General features: G+C 39.1%; 1 protein-coding gene across 1 annotated transcript in view; it reads left to right on the top strand.

The window, feature by feature from the left end:
• LOC133552059 (protocadherin Fat 3-like) overlaps window positions 1-21,557 on the top strand; it is a 193,085-nt gene that overhangs the window by 141,978 nt on the left and 29,550 nt on the right. Inside the window, exons 38-42 of the mRNA XM_061899369.1 lie at window positions 8,363-8,925; window positions 8,990-9,121; window positions 13,007-13,164; window positions 13,221-13,683; window positions 13,748-13,901. Of these exons, the coding sequence (XP_061755353.1) occupies window positions 8,363-8,925; window positions 8,990-9,121; window positions 13,007-13,164; window positions 13,221-13,683; window positions 13,748-13,901 (1,470 nt within the window). The remainder of the gene's footprint in view (window positions 1-8,362; window positions 8,926-8,989; window positions 9,122-13,006; window positions 13,165-13,220; window positions 13,684-13,747; window positions 13,902-21,557) is intronic.

Raw genomic sequence — 21,557 nt, 5'->3', positions numbered from 1 at the left:
CTTCAAATGTTAGCATTTCTAAGTTAGCATGCTACCATAGCACAAGTTAACATACTTTTAAGACGCTTTCAAGTATCAAAAGCCAAGATTTATAGGTTTAAATGAATAAATTACGATAAAATATTACCATGCTAAGGTTAACATTCTACCATAAGACAAGTTAACATACTTTTAAGACGGTTTTAAGTATCAAAAGCCATGATTTGTTGGTTTAAATGAATGAAATGAGCTAAAATGTTACCATGCTAAAGTTAGCATGCTACCATAGGAAAAGATAACATACTTTTAAGACGGTTTCAAGTATCAAAAGCCATGATTTGTTGGTTTAAATGAATGAAATGAGCTAAAATGTTACCATGCTAAAGTTAGCATGCTACCATAGGAAAAGATAACATACTTTTAGGATGGTTTCAAGTATCAAAAGCCATGATTTGTCGGTTTAAATGAATGAAATGAGCTAAAATGTTAGCATGCTAAAGTTAGCATGCTACCATAGGAATAGATAACATACTTTTAGGATGGTTTCAAGTATCAAAAGCCATGATTTGTCGGTTTAAAATTAAGGAAATTAGCTAAAATGTTAGCATGCTAAGGTTAGAATTCTACCATAAGACAAGTTAACATACTTTTAAGATGCTTTCAAGTATCAAAAGCCATGATTTGTAGGTTTAAATGAATGAAATGCTACCATAGGACATGGTTTTAAGTATCAAAAGCCATGATTTGTAGGTACTAACTTAAAATGTTAGCAAGCTAATGTTAACATGCTACCTTTCGACAAGTTAACAAACTTTTAAGATGGTTTCAAGTATCAAAAGCCATGATTTGTAGGTTTAAACAAATAAAATGCTACCATAGGACATGGTTTCAAGTATCAAAAGCCATGATTTGTAGGTACTAACTTAAAATGTTAGCAAGCTAATGTTAACATGCTACCATTTGACAAGTTAACAAACTTTTAAGATGGTTTCAAGTATCAAAAGCCATGATTTGTAGGTTTAAACAAATTAAATGAGATAAAATGGTAGCTTAAAAGGTTAGCATGCTAATTTTAACACATTACCATTCGAGAAGTTAACATACTTTTAAGATGGTTTCAAGTATCAAAAGCCAAGATTTGTAGGTTTAAACGAATGAAATGAGATAAAATGCTACAATAGGACTAGTTAACATACTTTTAAGATAGTTTCAAGTATCAAAAGACTTGATTTATAGGTTTAAATAAATGAAATGAGATAAAATATTAGCATGCTAAGGTTAACATGCAACCATAGGACAAGTTAACATACTTTTAAGATGGTTTCAAGTATCAAAAGCCATGATTTGTCGGTTTAAATGAAGGAAATGAGCTAAAATGTTAGCATGCTGAGGTTAGAATTCTACAATTTGACAAGTTATACTTTTAAGATGGTTTCAAGTATCAAAAGCCAAGATTTATAGGTTTAAATGAATGCAATGAGATAAAATGCTACCATAGGACATGGTTTCAAGTATTAAATTTGTAGGTACTAACTTAAAGTGTTAGCATGCTAAAGTTAGAATGCTACCATTCGACATGTTAACATACTTTTAAGACAGTTTCAAGTATCAAAAGCCATGATTTGTCGGTTTAAATGAAGGAAATGGGCTCAAATGTCAGCATGCTAAGGTTAGAATTCTACCATAGGACAAGTTAACATACTTTTAAGATGGTTTCAAGTATCAAAAGCCATGATTTGTAGGTTTAAACGAATGAAATGTGATAAAATGCTACCATAGGATTAGTTAACATACTTATAAGATGATTTCAAGTATCAAAAGCCATGATTTGTCGGTTTAAATGAAGGAAATGAGCTAAAATGTCAGCATGCTAAGGTTAGAATTCTACCATTTGACAAGTTATACTTTTAAGATGGTTTCAAGTATCAAAAGCCAAGATTTTTGGGTTTAAACGAATGAAATGAGATAAAATGCTACCATAGGACATGGTTTCAAGTATCAAATTTGTAGGTACTAATTTAAAATGTTAGCATGCTAAAGTTAGAATGCTACCATAAGACAAGTTAACATACTTTTAAGATGGTTTCAAGTATCAAAAGCCATGATTTATAGGTTTAAACGAATGAAATGTGATAAAATGCTACCATAGGATTAGTTAACATACTTATAAGATGATTTCAAGTATCAAAAGCCATGATTTGTTGGTTTAAATGAACGAAATGAGCTAAAATGTTAGCATGGTTAAGTTACAATGCAACCATAGGACAAGTTAACATACTTTTAAGACGGTTTTAAGTATCAAAAGCCATGATTTGTTGGTTTAAATGAATGAAATTAGCTAAAATGTTAGCATGCTACCATAGGAAAAGTTAACATACTTTTAAGATGGTTTCAAGTATCAAAAGCCAAGATTTGTTGATTTAAATGAACGAAATGAGCTAAAATGTTAGCATGCTTAAGTTACAATGCAACCATAGGGCACGTTAAAATACTTTTAAGATGGTTTCAAATATCAAAAACCTTGATTTGTAGGTTTAAACAAATTAAATGCAATAAAATGCTGCCATAAGACAAGTTAACATTCTTTTAAGATGGTTTCAAGTATCAAAAGTCTTGATTTGTAGGTTTAAATGAATGAAATGAGATAAAATATTAGCATGCTAAGGTTAACATGTTACCATAGGACAAGTTAACATACTTTTAAGATAGTTTCAAGTATCAAAAGACTTGATTTATAGGTTTAAATAAATGAAATGAGATAAAATATTAGCATGCTAAGGTTAACATGCAACCATAGGACAAGTTAACATACTTTTAAGATGGTTTCAAGTATCAAAAGCCATGATTTGTCGGTTTAAATGAAGGAAATGAGCTAAAATGTTAGCATGCTGAGGTTAGAATTCTACAATTTGACAAGTTATACTTTTAAGATGGTTTCAAGTATCAAAAGCCAAGATTTATAGGTTTAAATGAATGCAATGAGATAAAATGCTACCATAGGACATGGTTTCAAGTATTAAATTTGTAGGTACTAACTTAAAGTGTTAGCATGCTAAAGTTAGAATGCTACCATTCGACATGTTAACATACTTTTAAGACAGTTTCAAGTATCAAAAGCCATGATTTGTAGGTTTAAACGAATGAAATGTGATAAAATGCTACCATAGGATTAGTTAACATACTTATAAGATGATTTCAAGTATCAAAAGCCATGATTTGTTGGTTTAAATGAACGAAATGAGCTAAAATGTTAGCATGCTTAAGTTACAATGCAACCATGGGACAAGTTAACATACTTTTAAGACGGTTTTAAGTATCAAAAGCCATGATTTGTCGGTTTAAATGAATGAAATTAGCTAAAATGTTAGCATGCTACCATAGGAAAAGTTAACATACTTTTAAGATGGTTTCAAGTATCAAAAGCCAAGATTTGTTGATTTAAATGAACGAAATGAGCTAAAATGTTCGCATGCTTAAGTTACAATGCAACCATAGGGCACGTTAACATACTTTTAAGATGGTTTCAAATATCAAAAACCTTGATTTGTAGGTTTAAACAAATTAAATGCAATAAAATGCTGCCATAAGACAAGTTAACATACTTTTAAGATGGTTTCAAGTATCAAAAGTCTTGATTTGTAGGTTTAAATGAATGAAATGAGATAAAATGTTAGCATGCTTAAGTTACAATGCAACCATAGGACAAGTTAACATACTTTTAAGACGGTTTCAAATATCAAAAGCCATGATTCGTAGGTTTAAATGACTGAAATGAGCTAAAATGTTAGCATGCTAAAGTTAGCATGCTACCATAGGACACGTTAACATACTTTTAAGACGGTTTCAAGTATCAAAAGCCATGATTTGTCGGTTTAAATGAAGGAAATTAGCTAAAATGTTAGCATGCTAAAGTTAGCATGCTACCATAGGAAGAGATAACATACTTTTAGGATGGTTTCACGTATCAAAAGCCATGATTTGTTGGTTTAAATGAAGGAAATGAGCTAAAATGTTAGCATGCTTAAGTTACAATGCAACCATAGGACAAGTTAACATACTTTTAAGATGGTTTCAAGTATCAAAAACCTTGATTTGTAGGTTTAAACAAATTAATTGCGATAAAATGTTACATAGGATTAGCTAACAAATGTCAGCATGCTAAGGTTAGAATTCTACCATAGGACAAGTTAACATACTTTTAAGATGGTTTCAAGTATCAAAAACCTTGATTTGTCGGTTTAAATGAATGAAATTAGCTAAAATGTTAGCATGCTACCATAGGAAAAGTTAACATACTTTTAAGATGGTTTCAAGTATCAAAAGCCAAGATTTGTTGATTTAAATGAACGAAATGAGCTAAAATGTTCGCATGCTTAAGTTACAATGCAACCATAGGACAAGTTAACATACTTTTAAGATGGTTTCAAATATCAAAAACCTTGATTTGTAGGTTTAAACAAATTAAATGCAATAAAATGCTGCCATAAGACAAGTTAACATACTTTTAAGATGGTTTCAAGTATCAAAAGTCTTGATTTGTAGGTTTAAATGAACGAAATTAGCTAAAATGTTAGCATGCTTAAGTTACAATGCAACCATAGGACAAGTTAACATACTTTTAAGACGGTTTCAAATATCAAAAGCCATGATTCGTAGGTTTAAATGACTGAAATGAGCTAAAATGTTAGCATGCTAAAGTTAGCATGCTACCATAGGACACGTTAAAATACTTTTAAGATGGTTTCAAGTCTCAAAAACCTTGATTTGTAGCTTTAAACGAATGAAATGCAATAAAATGCTGCCATAAGACAAGTTAACATACTTTTAAGATGGTTTCAAGTATCAAAAGTCTTGATTTTTAGGTTTAAATGAATGAAATGAGCTAAAATGTTAGCATGCTTAAGTTACAATGCAACCATAGGACAAGTTAACATACTTTTAAGATGGTTTCAAGTATCAAAATCCATGATTTATAGGTTTAAACGGATGAAATGCGATAAAATGTTACATAGGATTAGCTAACAAATGTCAGCATGCTAAGGTTAGCATGCTACCATAGGACAAGTTAACATACTTTTAAGATGCTTTCAAGTATCAAAAGCCATGATTTGTTGGTTTAAAGCAGGAGTCAGCAACCTTTTTGAAAGCAAGAGCTACTTCTTGGGTACTGATTCATGCCAAGGGCTCCCAGTTTGATACACACTTCAATAAATTGCCAGAAATAGCCAATTTGCTCAATCTACCTTTAACTCTATGTTATTATTAATAATTACTGATATTTATCTTTGTGGAAACACTGATCATCTTAATTATTTCTCCCAATAAATATTTATACATGAACGGATAAATATTTTTATAAATATATTTTGACTCTTTAAAATTCAACATTCAACCGAAAAAAAGAAGAGGAAAACTAACTAATTCGAATCTTTTTGAAAAAATTTAAAAAATAATTTTATGGAACATCATTAGTCATTTTTCCTGATTAAAATTAATTTTAGAATTTTTCTGACATGTTTTAAATGTGTTAAAATCCAATCTGCACTTTGTTAGAATATATAACAAATTGGACCAAGCTATATTTCTAACAAAGACAAATCATTATTTCTTCTAGATCAGGGGTCTCAGACACGTGGACCGGGGGCCAATTCCGGCCTGCGAGACATTATTTTGCGGCCCCCACCTTAATATGAAAGTCTAATTTTAGTGCGGCCTGCAAGTTTTATATGAATGTCACTTGACAGCGTTTTTATTTGGCTCCAAAATGGCTCTTTCATCGTTCTGTTTTGCCTCCCCCTGCATTAGTGGATAAGCAGCAAATGAGTGAACTCGACAGAGACGTTGCCATGGAGACCAGGGTTTTCTTACGTGCCCGGCTATAGTCACACCGCGACACCTGTCCGTCGGTAATAACAGTCCCCGATAACCTGGACCAATTCAAACTTATTTGTAGAGATGTCCGATAAATGCTTTAAAATGTGATATTGGAAATTATCGGTATTAGTTTTAAAAATTAAAATTTATGACTTTTTAAAATGTCGCGGTACGGAGTGGTACACGGACGCAGAGAGCCTCAATAAACCTTAAAGGCAGTGCCTTTGCGTGCCGGCCCTATCACATAATATCTACGGCTTTGTGAATGCAAGGCATACTTGGTCAGCAGCCATACAGGTCACACTGAGGGGGGCCGTATAAACAACTTTAACACTGTTACAAATATGCGCCACACTGTGAACCCACACCAAACAACACAATTCAGGAGAACATCCGCACCGTAACACAACATGAGCACGACAGAACCAATACCCAGGACCCCTTGCAGCACTAACTCTTCCGGGACGCTACAATATTTACTTTTCTCGCGGCCCGGCCTCACCCAGAGTTTGAGACCCCTGTTTTATATTTTCTAGAACACGTTTTTTTTTAAATAAATTCAAAAGACTTTGAAATAAGATTTAAATTTGATTCTACAGATTTTCTAGATTTGCTAGAATATTTTTTGGGAATTTTAATCATTATAAGTTTGAAGAAATATTTCACAAATTTTCTTCGTGGAAAAACAGAAGCTAAAATGAAGAATTAAATTAAAATTGATTTATTATTCTTTACTATAAAAATAAATACTTGAACATTGACTTAAATTGTCAGGAAAGAAGAGGAAGGAATTTAAAAGGTAAAAAGGTATATGTGTTTAAAAATCCTAAAATCATTTTTAAGGTTGTAGTTTTTCTCTAAAATTGTCTTTCTGAAAGTTATAAGAAGCAAAGTAAAAAAATATAAGAATTTATTTAAACAAGTGAAGACCAAGTCTTTCAAATATTTTCTGGGATTTTCAAATTCTATTTGAGTTTTGTCTCTCTTAGAATTAAAAATGTCAAGCAAAGCGAGACCAGCTTGCTAGTAAATAAATACAGTTTTAAAAATTGAGGCAGCTCACTGGTAAGTGCTGCTATTTGAGCTATTTTTTTTATTTATTTTTAAAAATTGAGGTAGCTCACTGGTAAGTGCTGCTATTTGAGCTATTTTTATTATTTTTTATTTTTATTTTTTTTTTTAAATTGAGGTAGCTCACTGGTAAGTGCTGCTATTTGAGCAATTTTTTTCTTATTATTTTTTTTATTTATTTGTAAAAATTGAGGTAGCTCACTGGTAAGTGCTGCTATTTGAGCTATTTTTAGAACAGGCCAGCGGGCGACTCATCTGGTCCTTATTGGTGACCCCTGCTCTAAATTTTGAGTTTTGTCTCTCTTAGAATTAAAAATGTCAAGCAAAGCGAGACCAGCTTGCTAGTAAATAAATACAGTTTTAAAAATTGAGGCAGCTCACTGGTAAGTGCTGCTATTTGAGCTATTTTTTTTATTTATTTTTAAAAATTAAGGTAGCTCACTGGTAAGTGCTGCTATTTGAGCTATTTTTATAATTTCTTTTTTTAATTTATTTTTAAAAATTGAGGTAGCTCACTGGTAAGTGCTGCTATTTGAGCAATTTTTTTCTTATTATTTTTTTTATTTATTTGTAAAAATTGAGGTAGCTCACTGGTAAGTGCTGCTATTTGAGCTATTTTTAGAACAGGCCAGCGGGCGACTCATCTGGTCCTTATTGGTGACTCCTGCTCTAAATTTTATTTGAGTTTTGTCTCTCTTAGAATTAAAAATGTCCAGCAAAGCGAGACCAGCTTGCTAGTAAATAAATACAGTTTTAAAAATTGAGGCAGCTCACTGGTAAGTGCTGCTATTTGAGCTATTTTTTTTATTTATTTTTAAAAATTGAGGTAGCTCACTGGTAAGTGCTGCTATTTGAGCTATTTTTATAATTTTTTTTTTTAATTTATTTTTAAAAATTGAGGTAGCTCACTGGTAAGTGCTGCTATTTGAGCTATTTTTAGAACAGGCCAGCGGGCGACTCATCTGGTCCTTATTGGTGACCCCTGCTCTAAATTTTATTTGAGTTTTGTCTCTCTTAGAATTAAAAATGTCCAGCAAAGCGAGACCAGCTTGCTAGTAAATAAATACAGTTTTAAAAATTGAGGCAGCTCACTGGTAAGTGCTGCTATTTGAGCTATTTTTTTTATTATTATTTTTTTTAATTTATTTTTTAAAATTGAGGTAGCTCACTGGTAAGTGCTGCTATTTGAGCAATTTTTTTATTATTATTTTTTTAATTTATTTTTTAAAAATTGAGGCAGCTCACTGGTAAGTGCTGCTATTTGAGCTATTTTTAGAACAGGCCAGCGGGCGACTCATCTGGTCCTTATTGGTGACCCCTGGTCTAAAGGGACAAACGTGGGTTTTCCGCCCGGCACTGGTGTTGGACTTGTCTCCATTTAATGTCCCCACATTGATTGTGATCTCCCTTTCCAAAATGTCTGATGTTCTCCCCCCAGGTACCAGATGAACGCCACAGTCAGCGACGGACGCTTCGCGGTGGTCGCGGGCGTTTCCGTGCAGGTGGAACAGGTGACCGAGGTTTTGTTGCGCAGCGCGGTCGCCTTGAGGTTCAGGTCCATGTCCCCCGAGGACCTGCTGGGCCGCCACCTGGGTCAGATCAAAGCGGCGCTGCGGACGCTGGCGGGCTGGCGATGGTCGGCGGGGCAACAGGACCCGCTTCACATCCTGGGCGTGCAGCCGGCGGAGGGCGGGTCCGACGTGGACCTCCTCGTGGCCGTGGAGCGACCCGAGACGGCCGGCGCCGGGCGGAGGGGAGGCTTCTACTCGCCGTCGGAGGTGGCCGCCGAGCTGAAGGAGGCGGCGGCGAGGGGGCAGCTGCGGGGGGTCCTGGCCGGGGCGGCGGCGGTGGGCGGCGCCTGCTCGGGGACGCTGGCGTGCGGGGACAAGACGTGCCAGCAGGTGACGGCCGTGGACGCCGGCTCCACGCTCGCCTACAGCACGGAGAAAGTCAGCTTGGTGGCGCCGCGGTTCAGGCGGGTGGAGACCTGCACCTGTCTTGGTAAATCACACGCCGGCCGGATGGCGCTCACGCCGTGGCCTTCACCTGCTCGTCTTCCCGCCAGGTGGGACATGCTCCGCCCCCGTGGAGCTCTGCCAGGGCCAGTCCTGTCCTGCAGACATGCGCTGTGTTCGCACCGGACCCACGGCGCCACCTGTCTGCCAGTGTCTGCCTGAGCACCTGGACCAGTGTGCAGGTACGGAACCTCTTCTACCTGGACGTCATGTGACACGTTCTGCCCCCTGCGCGGCATAGCTCGGTTGACGGTTGCAGGTTCGATTCCCGCATCCGCCATCCTAGTCACTGCCGTCGTGTCCTTGGGCAAGACACTTTACCCACCTGCTCCCAGTGACACCCACACTGCTTTAAATCTAACTTAGATATTGGGTGTCACTATGTAAAGCACTTTGAGTCACTTGAGAAAAGCGCTATATAAATATAATTCAATTCACTTCACTTCACACTGAGGGTGGCCGTAGAAACAACTTTAACACTGTTACTAATATGTGTGAACCCACACCAAACAAGAATGACAAGCGCGATTCAGGAGAACATCCGCACCATAACACAACAGAACAAATACCCAGAAACCCTTGCAGCACTAACTCTTGTGGCGACATTAAATGGAGACAAGTCCAACACCAGTGCCGGGCGGAAAACCCACGTTTGTCCCTTTAGAGCAGGGGTCGCCAATAAGGACCAGATGAGTCGCCCGCTGGCCTGTTCTAAAAATAGCTCAAATAACAGCACTTACCAGTGAGCTGCCTCTATTAAAAAAAAAATAATAATAATAATAATAATAAAAAAATAGCTCAAATAGCAGCACTTACCAGTGAGCGAGAATTGCTAATGCTAATCAGTAGCATGTCAACAGCAAATTCGATACATATTAGCATCAAGCTAGTGCACTTTTGGAAAAGTGGCGCCTTACTTTACTTACGTCGGAGCTTTTTTGAGTGAAATCAACTGATTTTAATTTTGCTGTACCCCAAAAAGTGTAAATAATGTAAGTTCACATGATAGGATTCAGTCTGTGCCAAAAAAGTACCGGATCCAGTACCTATTCCTATGATGCCAGTTTACTGATTTTCATGTTTTCTAGTCTCTTGTTGTGCCCTAAAACGTGTTAATACTGCAAGTATTGTAGTTAATTAATACTGTTTGATTGTAACGTGCTGCTTAGTTTCATAAAAACATTTGGTGGTGTTAAAATTGCCATGTAAAATTGCTAATGCTAATTAGTAGCATGTTAATAGCAAATCCAATATATATTAGCATCAAGGTAGTGCACTTTTGGGAAAAGCGGAGCCTTACTTTACTTATGTCGGAGGATTTTTAAATGAAATCTACTCATTTTAATTTTCTAGTCTTTTGTTGTCTACCAAAAAGTGTTAATACTGTAAGTTCACATGAATCAGTGCTCGGTAAGACCGGCGGAATTCGGTGTCTGCCAGAAAAAGTACCGGATCCAGTACCTATTCCTATGATGCCAGTTTACTGATTTTCATGTTTTTTAGTCTCTCATTGCGCCCTAAAAAGTGTTAATACTGCAAGTATTGTACTTATTACTCTTTGACTGTAGCATGCAGCTTAGTTTCCACATTTGGAGGTGTTAAAATCGCCAGATAAAATTGCTAATGCTAATCAGTAGCATGTCAACAGCAAATTCGATACATATTAGCATCAAGCTAGTGCACTTTTGGGAGTTGCGGAGCCTTACTTTACTTATGTCGGAGGATTTTTAAATGAAATCTACTCATTTTAATTATCTAGTCTTTTGTTGTCTAGCAAAAAGTGTTAATACTGTAAGTTCACATGAATCAGTGCTCGGTAAGACCGGCGGAATTCGGTGTCTGCCAGAAAAAGTACCGGATCCAGTACCTATTCCTTTGATGCCAGTTTACTAATTTTCATGTTTTCTAGTCTCTCGTTGCACCCTAAAAAGTGTTAATACTGCAAGTATTGGGCTTATTATTGTTTGATTGTAACGTGCATCTTAGTTTCCACATTTGGAGGAGTTGAGATCGCCATATAAAATTGCTAATGCTAATTAGTAGCATGTGAACAGGAAATCCAATACATATTAGCATCAAGCTAGTGCACTTTTGGGAAATTTTGTAGTCTTTTGCAGTGTCCCAAAAAGTGTTAATACTGTAAGTTCACATGAATCGGTGCCCGGTAAGACCGGCAGGATGTTTTCTAGTCTCTTGTTGTGCCCTAAAAAGTGTTAATACTGTAAGTATTGTACTTATTACTGTTTGATTGTAACGTGCAGCTTAGTTTTCATTAACAAATTCTTAAGTGTTGATATCGCCATGTAAAATCGCTAATGCTAATCAGTAGCATGTGAACAGCAAATCCAATTAATATTAGCATCAAGCTAGTGCACGTTTGGGAAAAGTGGAGCCTTACTTTACTTATGTCGGAGCAATTTTTGAGTGAAATCTACTCATTTTAATTTTTTAGTCTTTTGTTGTCTAGCAAAAAAGTGTTAATACTGTAAGTTCACATGAATCAGTGCTCGGTAAGACCGGCAGAATTTGGTGTCTGCCAAAAAAGTACCGGATCCAGTACCTATTCCTATGATGCCAGTTAACTAGTTTTCATATTTTCTAGTTTCACGTTGTGCCCTAAAAAGTGTTAATACTGCAAGTATTGTACTTATTACTCTTTGACTGTAGCATGCAGCTTAGTTTCCACATTTTGAGGTGTTAAAATCGCCAGATAAAATTGCTAATGCTAATCAGTAGCATGTCAACAGCAAATTCGATACATATTAGCATCAAGCTAGTGCACTTTTGGGAGTTGCGGAGCCTTACTTTACTTATGTCGGAGGATTTTTAAATGAAATCTACTCATTTTAATTTTCTAGTCTTTTGTTGTCTACCAAAAAGTGTTAATACTGTAAGTTCACATGAATCAGTGCTCGGTAAGACCGGTGGAATTCGGTGTCTGCCAAAAAAGTACCGGATCCAGTACCTATTCCTATGATGCCAGTTTACTGATTCTCATGTTTTTTAGTCTCTCGTTGCACCGTAAAAAGTGTTACTACTGTAAGTATTGTACTTATTATTGTTTGATTGTAACGTGCATCTTAGTTTCCACATTTGGAGGAGTTGAGATCGCCATGTAAAATTGCTAATGCTAATTAGTAGCATGTGAACAGGAAATCCAATACATATTAGCATCAAGCTAGTGCACGTTTGGGAGATGCGGAGCCTTACTTTACTTACAATGGAGCAATTTTTGAGTGAAATCTACTGATTGTAATTTTGTAGTCTTTTGCGGTGTCCCAAAACGTGTTAATACTGTAAGTTCACATGAATCACTGCTCGGTAAGACCGGCGGAATTCAGTGTCTGCCAAAAAAAGTACCGGATTCAGTACCTATTCCTATGACTTTAGTTGACTAGTTTTCATATTTTTTAGTCTCTCGTTGTGCCCTAAAAAGTGTTAATACTGCAAGTATTGTACTTAATAGTGTTTGATTGTAACGTGCATCTTAGTTTTCATCTAAAAATTCGGAAGTGCTTAGATCGCCATGTAAAATTGCTAATGCTAATCAGTAGCATGTCAATAGCAAATCCAATACATATTAGTATCAAGCTAGCGCACTTTTGGGAGATGCGGAGCCTTACTTTACTTACGTTGGAGCAATTTTTGAGTGAAATCTACTGATTTTAATTTTGTAGTCTTTTGCGGTGTCCCAAAAAGTGTTAATACTGTAAGTTCACATGAATCAGTGCTCGGTAAGACCGGCGGAATTCGGTGTCTGCCAAAAAAAGTACCGGATCCAGTACCTATTCCTATGACTTTAGTTTACTAGTTTTCATAGTTTGTAGTCTCTTGTTGCGCTCTAAAAAGTGTTAATACTGCAAGTATTGTACTTAAAAGTGTTTGATTGTAACGTGCAACTTAGTTTTACAAACATATTTGGATATGTGGAAATCGCCATATAAAATCGCCAATGCTAATCAGTAGCCTGTCTATGACAAATCCAATGTATGTTAGCAACAAGCTAGCGCACTCATTGTTATTATTATTATTCCTGGCTGAATCCTGCCGCCATGTTTGTCGGGCAGGCCAAAGCTCGCTGAGTTTCTCGGGCAGCAGCTACGTGAAGTACAAAGTGACGGAGGGCGACCAGAGCGGCGAGATGAGGCTGAGCCTGAGGGTCCGCACGCTGCAGCCCAGGGGGGTCATCATGTTCGCCAGGGTCAACCCCTGCACCATGTTGAAGGTAAGGCGCTCCACCTTTTCACCCGGGCGCCGCCGGTCCTGACCAGCGTGTTCCAGATCGAAGGAGGGCGCCTGTGGTTCCAGCTGGACTGCGACAACACGCTCGGCATCATGGGGATCTCCGGCCGGCAGGTCGACGACGGCCTCTGGCACGCCGTGGCCTTGGAGCTGACGCGGAACTACACCCTCCTCTCGCTGGACGACAGCTACGTGGAGCGGCGGCGGGCGGCCACGGCGCCGGCCCGACTCTGGCCCGTGGCGCCGGAGTCCTCCTTCTTCTTCGGGGCGCAGGTGAGGCCCCAGACCGGCGAGGCGGCGCCCGGGGTCCAAGATGGCTTCCAGGGCTGCCTGAGCTCGCTGACGCTCAACGGCAGGGAGCTTCCTCTCCAGAACAAACGCAGCCGCTACGCTCAGATCGCCGGGCTGAGCCAGGTCAAGGCGGGCTGCGTCCTCCACCCGGACCCCTGCGTCACCACACCCTGCCTCAACGGGGGCGTGTGCGGCGGTCTGCCCAACGGAGGTGGGTCCGACCGAGTGGCGGTCTTTTGGGCGCCGTGGCTGAAGTCCGCGTGTCTCCCTCCCAGCTTTCACCTGCACCTGCGGCGCCGGCTTCACCGGGGGGCGCTGTGAGCTCCGAGTGACGCCCTGCAGCCCCGGTCCTTGTCAGAACGGGGGCGAGTGCCAGGCCGTGGGCGGCGGCTTCGTCTGCAGCTGTCCACCCGGACTCGGGGGGCTCAGGTAAGATGAAACAGCTTTTTGCTCCTCGTTGAGGTAGGAGGCGGGGTTTGTTTACACCAGGGGTCGCCCGCTGGCCTGTTCTAAAAATAGCTCAAATAGCTCAAATATAAACAATAAAATTATCAATAAAAAATAAAAATAGCTCAAATAGTAGCACTTACCAGTGAGCTGCCTCTGTCTTTTAAATTGTATTTATTTACTAGCAAGCTGGTTCTAAAAATAGCTCAAATATACACAATACAATTATTAATAAAAAATAAAAATAGCTCAAATATAAACAATAAAATTATCAATAAAAAATAAAAATAGCTCAAATAGCAGCACTTACCAGTGAGCTGCCTCTATCTTTTAAATGTTATTTATTTACTAGCAAGCTGGTCTCGCTTTGCTGGACATTTTTAATTCTAAGAGAGACAAAACTCAAATAGAATTTGAAAACCCAAGAAAATATTTGAAAGACTTGGTCTTCACTTGTTTAAATAAATTCTTATATTTTTTTACTTTGCTTCTTATAACTTTCAGAAAGGCAATTTTGGAGAAAAAAATACAACCTTAAAAATGTTTTTAGGATTTTTGAACACATATACCTTTTTACCTTTTAAATTCCTTCCTCTTCTTTCCTGACAATTTAAATCAATGTTGAGGTAAATTTATTTTTTATAGTAAAGAATAATAAATCAATTTTAATTAAATTCTTAATTTTAGCTTCTGTTTTTTCCACGAAGAAAATTTGTGAAATATTTCTTCAAACTTATTATGATTAAAATTCCCAAAAATTATTCTGGCAAATCTAGAAAATCTGTAGAATCAAATTTAAATCTTATTTCAAAGTCTTTTGAATTTCTTTAAAAAAAAAAAAGTGTTCTGGAAAATTTAGAACAGGGGTCTCAAACTCTGGGTGAGGCCGGGCCGCGAGAAAATAAAATATTGTAGTGTCCCGGAAGAGTTAGTGCTGCAAGGGCTTCTGGGTATTTGTTCTGTTGTGTTACGGTGCGGATGTTCTCCCGAATTGTGTTGTTTGGTGTGGGTTCACAGTGTGGCGCATATTTGTAACAGTGTTAAAGTTCCTTCCTCTTTTTTCCTGACAATTTAAATCAATGTTCAAGTAAATTAATTTTTATTTTATTCTTCATTTTAGCTTCTGCTTTTTCGACAAAGAATATTTGTGAAATATTTCTTCCAACCTACTATAGGATAGGATAGAATAGATCTTCATTGTCATTGCACAAATACAACGAACTTTCATTTTGGGCAAAGTCCCGAGACCGCCAAGGGATCAGCCACTTACGGCGTTCCTTAAAAAGGTGAGAAAAGGGTAACATTGGGAGAGGGGGGAGTAAAAAAAATATCAGTCTAAGGCTAGACCCTCAGTAGGGGTCCAGACTGAGACCAAAGAAAAAACCTCCCATAGCATGGCACACATTTAGACCTGGTACATATATCACACCAACTTGCAACAGAGGGAGGGGGTGGGTTTGAGGAGCTAAATAGCGCTGCTCAGCCATCCACAGCCCCAGAGGAATTAAGTGGTGGAGAAGGCGTTGATTCAAGGGTGGGGGTCATGTGTGCATATATGCCCAATTAACTTGGGAGAGATGATGAAATGTTTTTATATGGACTGACAAAGTTCGACCACAGGTGTTGTTGACAAAAAGAACGGTCAAAAGCGTCCATCTTTGAGGAGTCCTCGGGAGAGTTTCCTCAGAACAGTCTGTTCCTGATTGTGTCCAGGTCATTTGAGGGAGTCAAATGGTACATTAAAGGGGAACATTATCACAATTTCAAAGGGGTTAAAACGGTTAACTTCCGGTAGGAATGTCAGAGAGACATGAAACAAAAACCACTATGTAGGTGTCACTTAGACCTACATTTGAATAATTAACATACTTTAGCAAAAATCAACAGGAAGTTTGATATTTTCACTTCAATACAACAACTGCATTACTTTCACAATGCATTAGATTCTCAAAATAGTGGCTCCAAGGCGTCTTCTAACGGCCGTGGGTCTCGGGGGCAGCAGCCAAAGGCGGACCCGACCAACGCTGCTTGCAGCTTTAATTGGTATTGTTACTTCATTTCGCCATTTTTATCCTTGAAAATGCTTAATTTGGGGCACATTTACGTAGGACAGGCTTTGTTATGGATAACACAAAGCTGAGATGTAGATGTTATCTTTAGTTTAGCACATTGTTACTATCTTTTATGGACAACATGTATCAAAATGGCCCCCATTGTTGAAGTCTCACTCAGCTCATGTTGTTGTTGTTGCACACATCAGCCGCTAGAGGGCAGCAGACCCCTTTGTGCACCATTGTGCTGGAAATGATGTTCCTTCCTTTAATTAGCAGTAACTATTAAAGTCCTACTGAAAGCCACTACTAGCAACCACGCAGTCTGATAGTTTATATATCAATGATGAAATATTAACATTGCAACACATGACAATACGGACGCTTTAGTTTACTTAATTGCAATTTTAAATGTTGGGCGAAGTATCTTGTTGAAAACGTCAGTATTGTCTCGGATTGCAGCGGACATTTTTTTTCTGGCCCGATCCCAGCTATAAGTAGTCTGCTTTAATCGCATAACTAATACAGTATTCTGGACATCTGTGTTGCTGAATCTTTTGCAATTTGTTCAATGAATAATGGAGACGTCAAAGAAGAACGATGTAGGTGGGAAGCGGTGTATTGCGGCCGCCTTTAGCGACACAAACACTACTAGCGACCACACAGTCTGATAGTTTATATATCAATGATGAAATATTAACATTGCAACACATGCCAATACAGACTTTTCAGTTTACTTGATTGCAATTTAAAATGTTGGGCGACGTATCCTGTTGAAAACGTCAGTATTGTCTTGGATTGCAGCGGACATTTTTTTTCTGGCCCGATCCCAGCTATAAGTCGTCTGCTTTAATCGCATAATTAATACAGTATTCTGGACATCTGTGCTGCTGAATCTTTTGCAATTTGTTCAATGAATAATGGAGACGTCAAAGAAGAACGATGTAGGTGGGAAGCGGTGTATTGCGGCCGCCTTTAGCAACACAAACACTACTAGCCACCACACAGTCTGATAGTTTATATATCAATGATGAAATATTAACATTGCAACACATGCCAATACGGCCTTTTCAGTTTACTTAATTGCAATTTTAAATGTTGGGCGAAGTATCACGTTGAAAACGTCAGTATTGTCTCGGATTGCAGCGGAAATTTTTTTTCCGGCCCGATCCCAGCTATAATTAGTCTTCTTTAATCGCATAATTCCACAGTATTCTGGACATCTGTGCTGCTGAATCTTTTGCAATTTGTTCAATTAATAATGGAGACGTCAAAGAAGAACGATGTAGGTGGGAAGCGGTGTATTGCGGCCGCCTTTAGCAACACAAACACTACTAGCGACCACGCAGTCTGATAGTTTATATATCAATGATGAAATATTAACATTGCAACACATGACAATACGGACTTTTTAGTTTACTAAATTGCAATTATAAATTTTGGGCGACGTATCCTGTTGAAAACGTCAGTATTGTCTCGGATTGCAGCGGACATTTTTTTTCCGGCCCGATCCCAGCTATAAGTGGTCTGCTTTAATCGCATAATTACACAGTATTCTGGACATCTGTGTTGCTGAATCTTTTGCAATTTGTTCAATTAATAACGGAGACGTCAAAGAAGAAAGATGTAGGTGGGAAGCGGTGTATTGCGGCCGCCTTGAGCAACACAAACACAGCCGGTGTTTCCTTGTTTACATTCCCGAAGGTGAAGCTTTACTATGGAACAGAGCGGTCAAGCGAACATGTCAACCGGCAGGTTTTGGTGAGAAAATTGTGGTAGTAAGTCGGCTCTTACCGTAGACATGAGCGGAGCTTGCGTCGTTCCTCGTCCACCTGTCAAAGAGGCAGCTGCGGACTCTCTTGCCTCCTCCGACCGGTGGTATGCTTCCACCGTGGAGGAGGGGGGAAAAAAAGCTCAGCCCGTCGCTTCGCCTCATCGAGAAACGTGGCTTCCCTCAGAGACACTGGCGGTCACCACACCCCTCCGACTTTCAGGCACAACTATAAAATCTCAGTACAACACTAGTAACACAATAAGCAGATAAGGGATTTTCCAGAATCCATTTTCCATTTCCTACCGCTTATTCCCTTTTGGGATCACGGGGGGCGCTGGCGCCTATCTCAGCTACAATTGGGCGGGAGGCGGGGTACACCCTGGACAAGTCGCCACCTCATCGCAGGGCCAACACAGATAGACAGACAACATTCACACACTAGGGCCAATTTAGTGTTGCCAATCAACCTATCCCCAGGTGCATGTCTTTGGAGGTGGGAGGAAGCCGGAGTACCCGGAGGGAACCCACGCATTCACGGGGAGAACATGCAAACTCCACACAGAAAGATCCCGAGCCTGGATTTGAACCCAGGACTGCAGGAACTTCGTATTGTGAGGCAGACGCACTAGTAAATGTGTCTAATAACATCTGAATCGCTCCCACTGCCCTGTCTTTTTTTTCTCCTTCTAGTCCTTCACTCTCACTTTCCTCATCCACGAATCTTTCATCCTCGCTCAAATTAATGGGGAAATCGTCGCTTTCTCGTTTCGAATCGCTTTAGCTGCTAGTGGCCATGATTGTAAACAATGTTCAGATGTGAGGAGCTCCACAACCCGTGACGTCACGCGCACATTGTCTGCTACTTCCGGTTCAAGCAAGGCTTTTTTATCAGGGACCAAAAGTTGCAAATTTTATCGTGGATGTTCTCTACTAAATCCTTTCAGCAAAAATATGGCAATATCTTTTTTTTTCTTTTTCTAGTCTTTCACTCTCACTTTCCTCATCCACGAATCTTTCATCCTCGCTCAAATTAATGGGGAAATCGTCGCTTTCTTGTTTCGAATCGCTCTAGCTGCTAGTGGCCATGATTGTAAACAATGTGAGGATGTGAGGAGCTCCACAACCTGTGACATCACGCGCACATCGTCTGCTACTTCCGGTACAGGCAAGGCTTTTTTATCAGCGACCAAAAGTTGCGAACTTTATCATCGATGTTCTCTACTAAATCCTTTCAGCAAAAATATGGCAATATCTTTTTTTTCTTTTTCTAGTCTTTCACTCTCACTTTCCTCATCCACGAATCTTTCATCCTCGCTCAAATTAATGGGGAAATCGTCGCTTTCTCGTTTGGAATCGCTCTAGCTGCTGGTGGCCATGATTGTAAACAATGTTCAGATGTGAGGAGCTCCACAACCCGTGACGTCACACACACACATCGTCTGCTACTTCCGGTTCAAGCAAGGCTTTTTTATCAGCGACCAAAAGTTGCAAATTTTATCGTGGATGTTCTCTACTAAATCCTTTCAGCAAAAATATGGCAATATCTTTTTTTTTCTTTTTCTAGTCTTTCACTCTCACTTTCCTCATCCACGAATCTTTCATCCTCGCTCAAATTAATGGGGAAATCGTCGCTTTCTTGTTTCGAATCGCTCTAGCTGCTAGTGGCCATGATTGTAAACAATGTGAGGATGTGAGGAGCTCCACAACCCGTGACATCACGCGCACATCGTCTGCTACTTCCAGTACAGGCAAGGCTTTTTTATCAGCGTCCAAAAGTTGCAAATTTTATCGTGGATGTTCTCTACTAAATCCTTTCAGCAAAAATATGGCAATATCTTTTTTTTCTTCTTTTAGTCTTTCACTCTCACTTTCCTCATCCACGAATCTTTCATCTTCGCTAAAATTAATGGGGAAATCGTTGCTTTCTCGTTTCGAATCGCTTTAGCTGCTAGTGGCCATGATTGTAAACAATGTGAGGATGTGAGGAGCTCCACAACCCGTGACATCACACGCACATCGTCTGCTACTTCTGGTTCAAGCAAGGCTTTTTTATCAGCGTCCAAAAGTTGCAAATTTTATCGTGGATGTTCTCTACTAAATCCTTTCAGCCAAAATATGGCAATATCTTTCTTTTCTTTTACTAGTCTTTCACTCTGACTTTCCTCATCCACGAATCTTTCATCCTCGCTCAAATTAATGGGGAAATCGTCGCTTTCTCGTTTCGAATCGCTCTAGCTGCTGGTGGCCATGACTATATGATTATAAACAATGTTCAGATGTGAGGAGCTCCACAACCCGTGACATCACACACTCACATAGTCTGCCAATTCCAGTTCAAGCAAGGCTTTTTTATTAGCGACCAAAAGTTGGGAACTTTATCGTGGATGTTCTCTACTAAATCCTTTCAGCCAAAATATGGCAATATCTTTTTTTCTTTTTCTAGTCTTTCACTCTCACTTTCCTCATCCACGAATCTTTCATCCTCGCTCAAATTAATGGGGAAATCGTCGCTTTCTCGTTTCGAATCGCTCTAGCTGCTGGTGGCCATGATTGTAAACAATGTGAGGATGTGAGGAGCTCCACAACCTGTGACATCACGCGCACATCGTCTGCTACTTCCGGTACAGGCAAGGCTTTTTTATTAGCGACCAAAAGTTGCGAACTTTATCATCGATGTTCTCTACTAAATCCTTTCAGCAAAAATATGGCAATATGGGGAAATGATGAAGTATGACACATAGAATGGACCTGCTATCCCCGTTTAAATAAGAACATCTCATTTCTGTAGGCCTTTAAGTACATGAAGATAGTACCCAGCATTTGTAGATAATATGGAATATGCCCCCGAGAGCATTAAAAATGGACTTAATATGGAAGATAAGACAATGTTGTTTCCCCCCATCAGGCGGCTGCAGATTACCCAACTTATCGCCAGTGAAAAATAAAGAGGCGGAAACGCTCGCTCAGCAAATATTACCCGGCGTGATTACATTGAAAATACGTGCGGAATAAAAAGCAATAATGCCAAGGTTTCTATAGACAGGAAATGCTGGGTTAGGATGAACACACTTGTCATTAAAACTCTTTTTAATGAGCTTTTAGTGTCAGAATGGCAATAATAATAATAATTAAAGCTGCAAGCAGCGATGGACGGGACTGACTTTTGCTGGTGTTTCCTGCTTTTACCCATTCAACATATCTTTACCTGCACATTACCTACCTTCCCTGCCTCCTGGGGTCACACTGGTGCCTCCTGCCATCACCCAGTCAACATATCTTTACCTGCACATTACCTACTTTCTCTGCATCCTGGGGTCACACTGGTGCTTCCTGCTTTTAAGCGGCCATCTTGAGACGGCAGCAGCGCAGCAGTTCTTTGAAGGATCCTAAAATCAAAACCGGAGCAGTTACAAAAACTTTCTGCGCAACTTTTAATCAGATGGGTTTACTTTATTTCCTGTGTGAGTTTGAAGCCGACACAACAAACGCGCTCAGAGGAGATTGTTTGAAAAGAGGTGACGGGTTTTTACCAAACTTTTGTTTTGAAGGGGTGATTGCCAACTTCCTGTTGATTTTTGCTGAAGGATGCCAATGAATGAAATGTAGGTCTAGGTGAGACCTACATAGAGGTTTTTGTTTCATGTCTCTACGACACTCCTACTGGAAGTTATAGGCAGTTTTGTCTGTGTTTTCTTCCTAGGAGCAGTTTTGTCTGTGTTTTATTCCTAGGGGGCGCTAGAGCGCAATTTTGAGTTTTTTTTTTTTTTATTAGATCGAATTTTTTACCAGTCCTGATGTGTGTGTCCAGTTTGG

This window comes from Nerophis ophidion, linkage group LG04 (genome assembly GCF_033978795.1).
Source record: "Nerophis ophidion isolate RoL-2023_Sa linkage group LG04, RoL_Noph_v1.0, whole genome shotgun sequence".
In the NCBI taxonomy this organism is placed as follows: Eukaryota; Metazoa; Chordata; class Actinopteri; order Syngnathiformes; family Syngnathidae; genus Nerophis; species Nerophis ophidion.
This window is presented reverse-complemented; position numbering and strand designations above follow the sequence as displayed.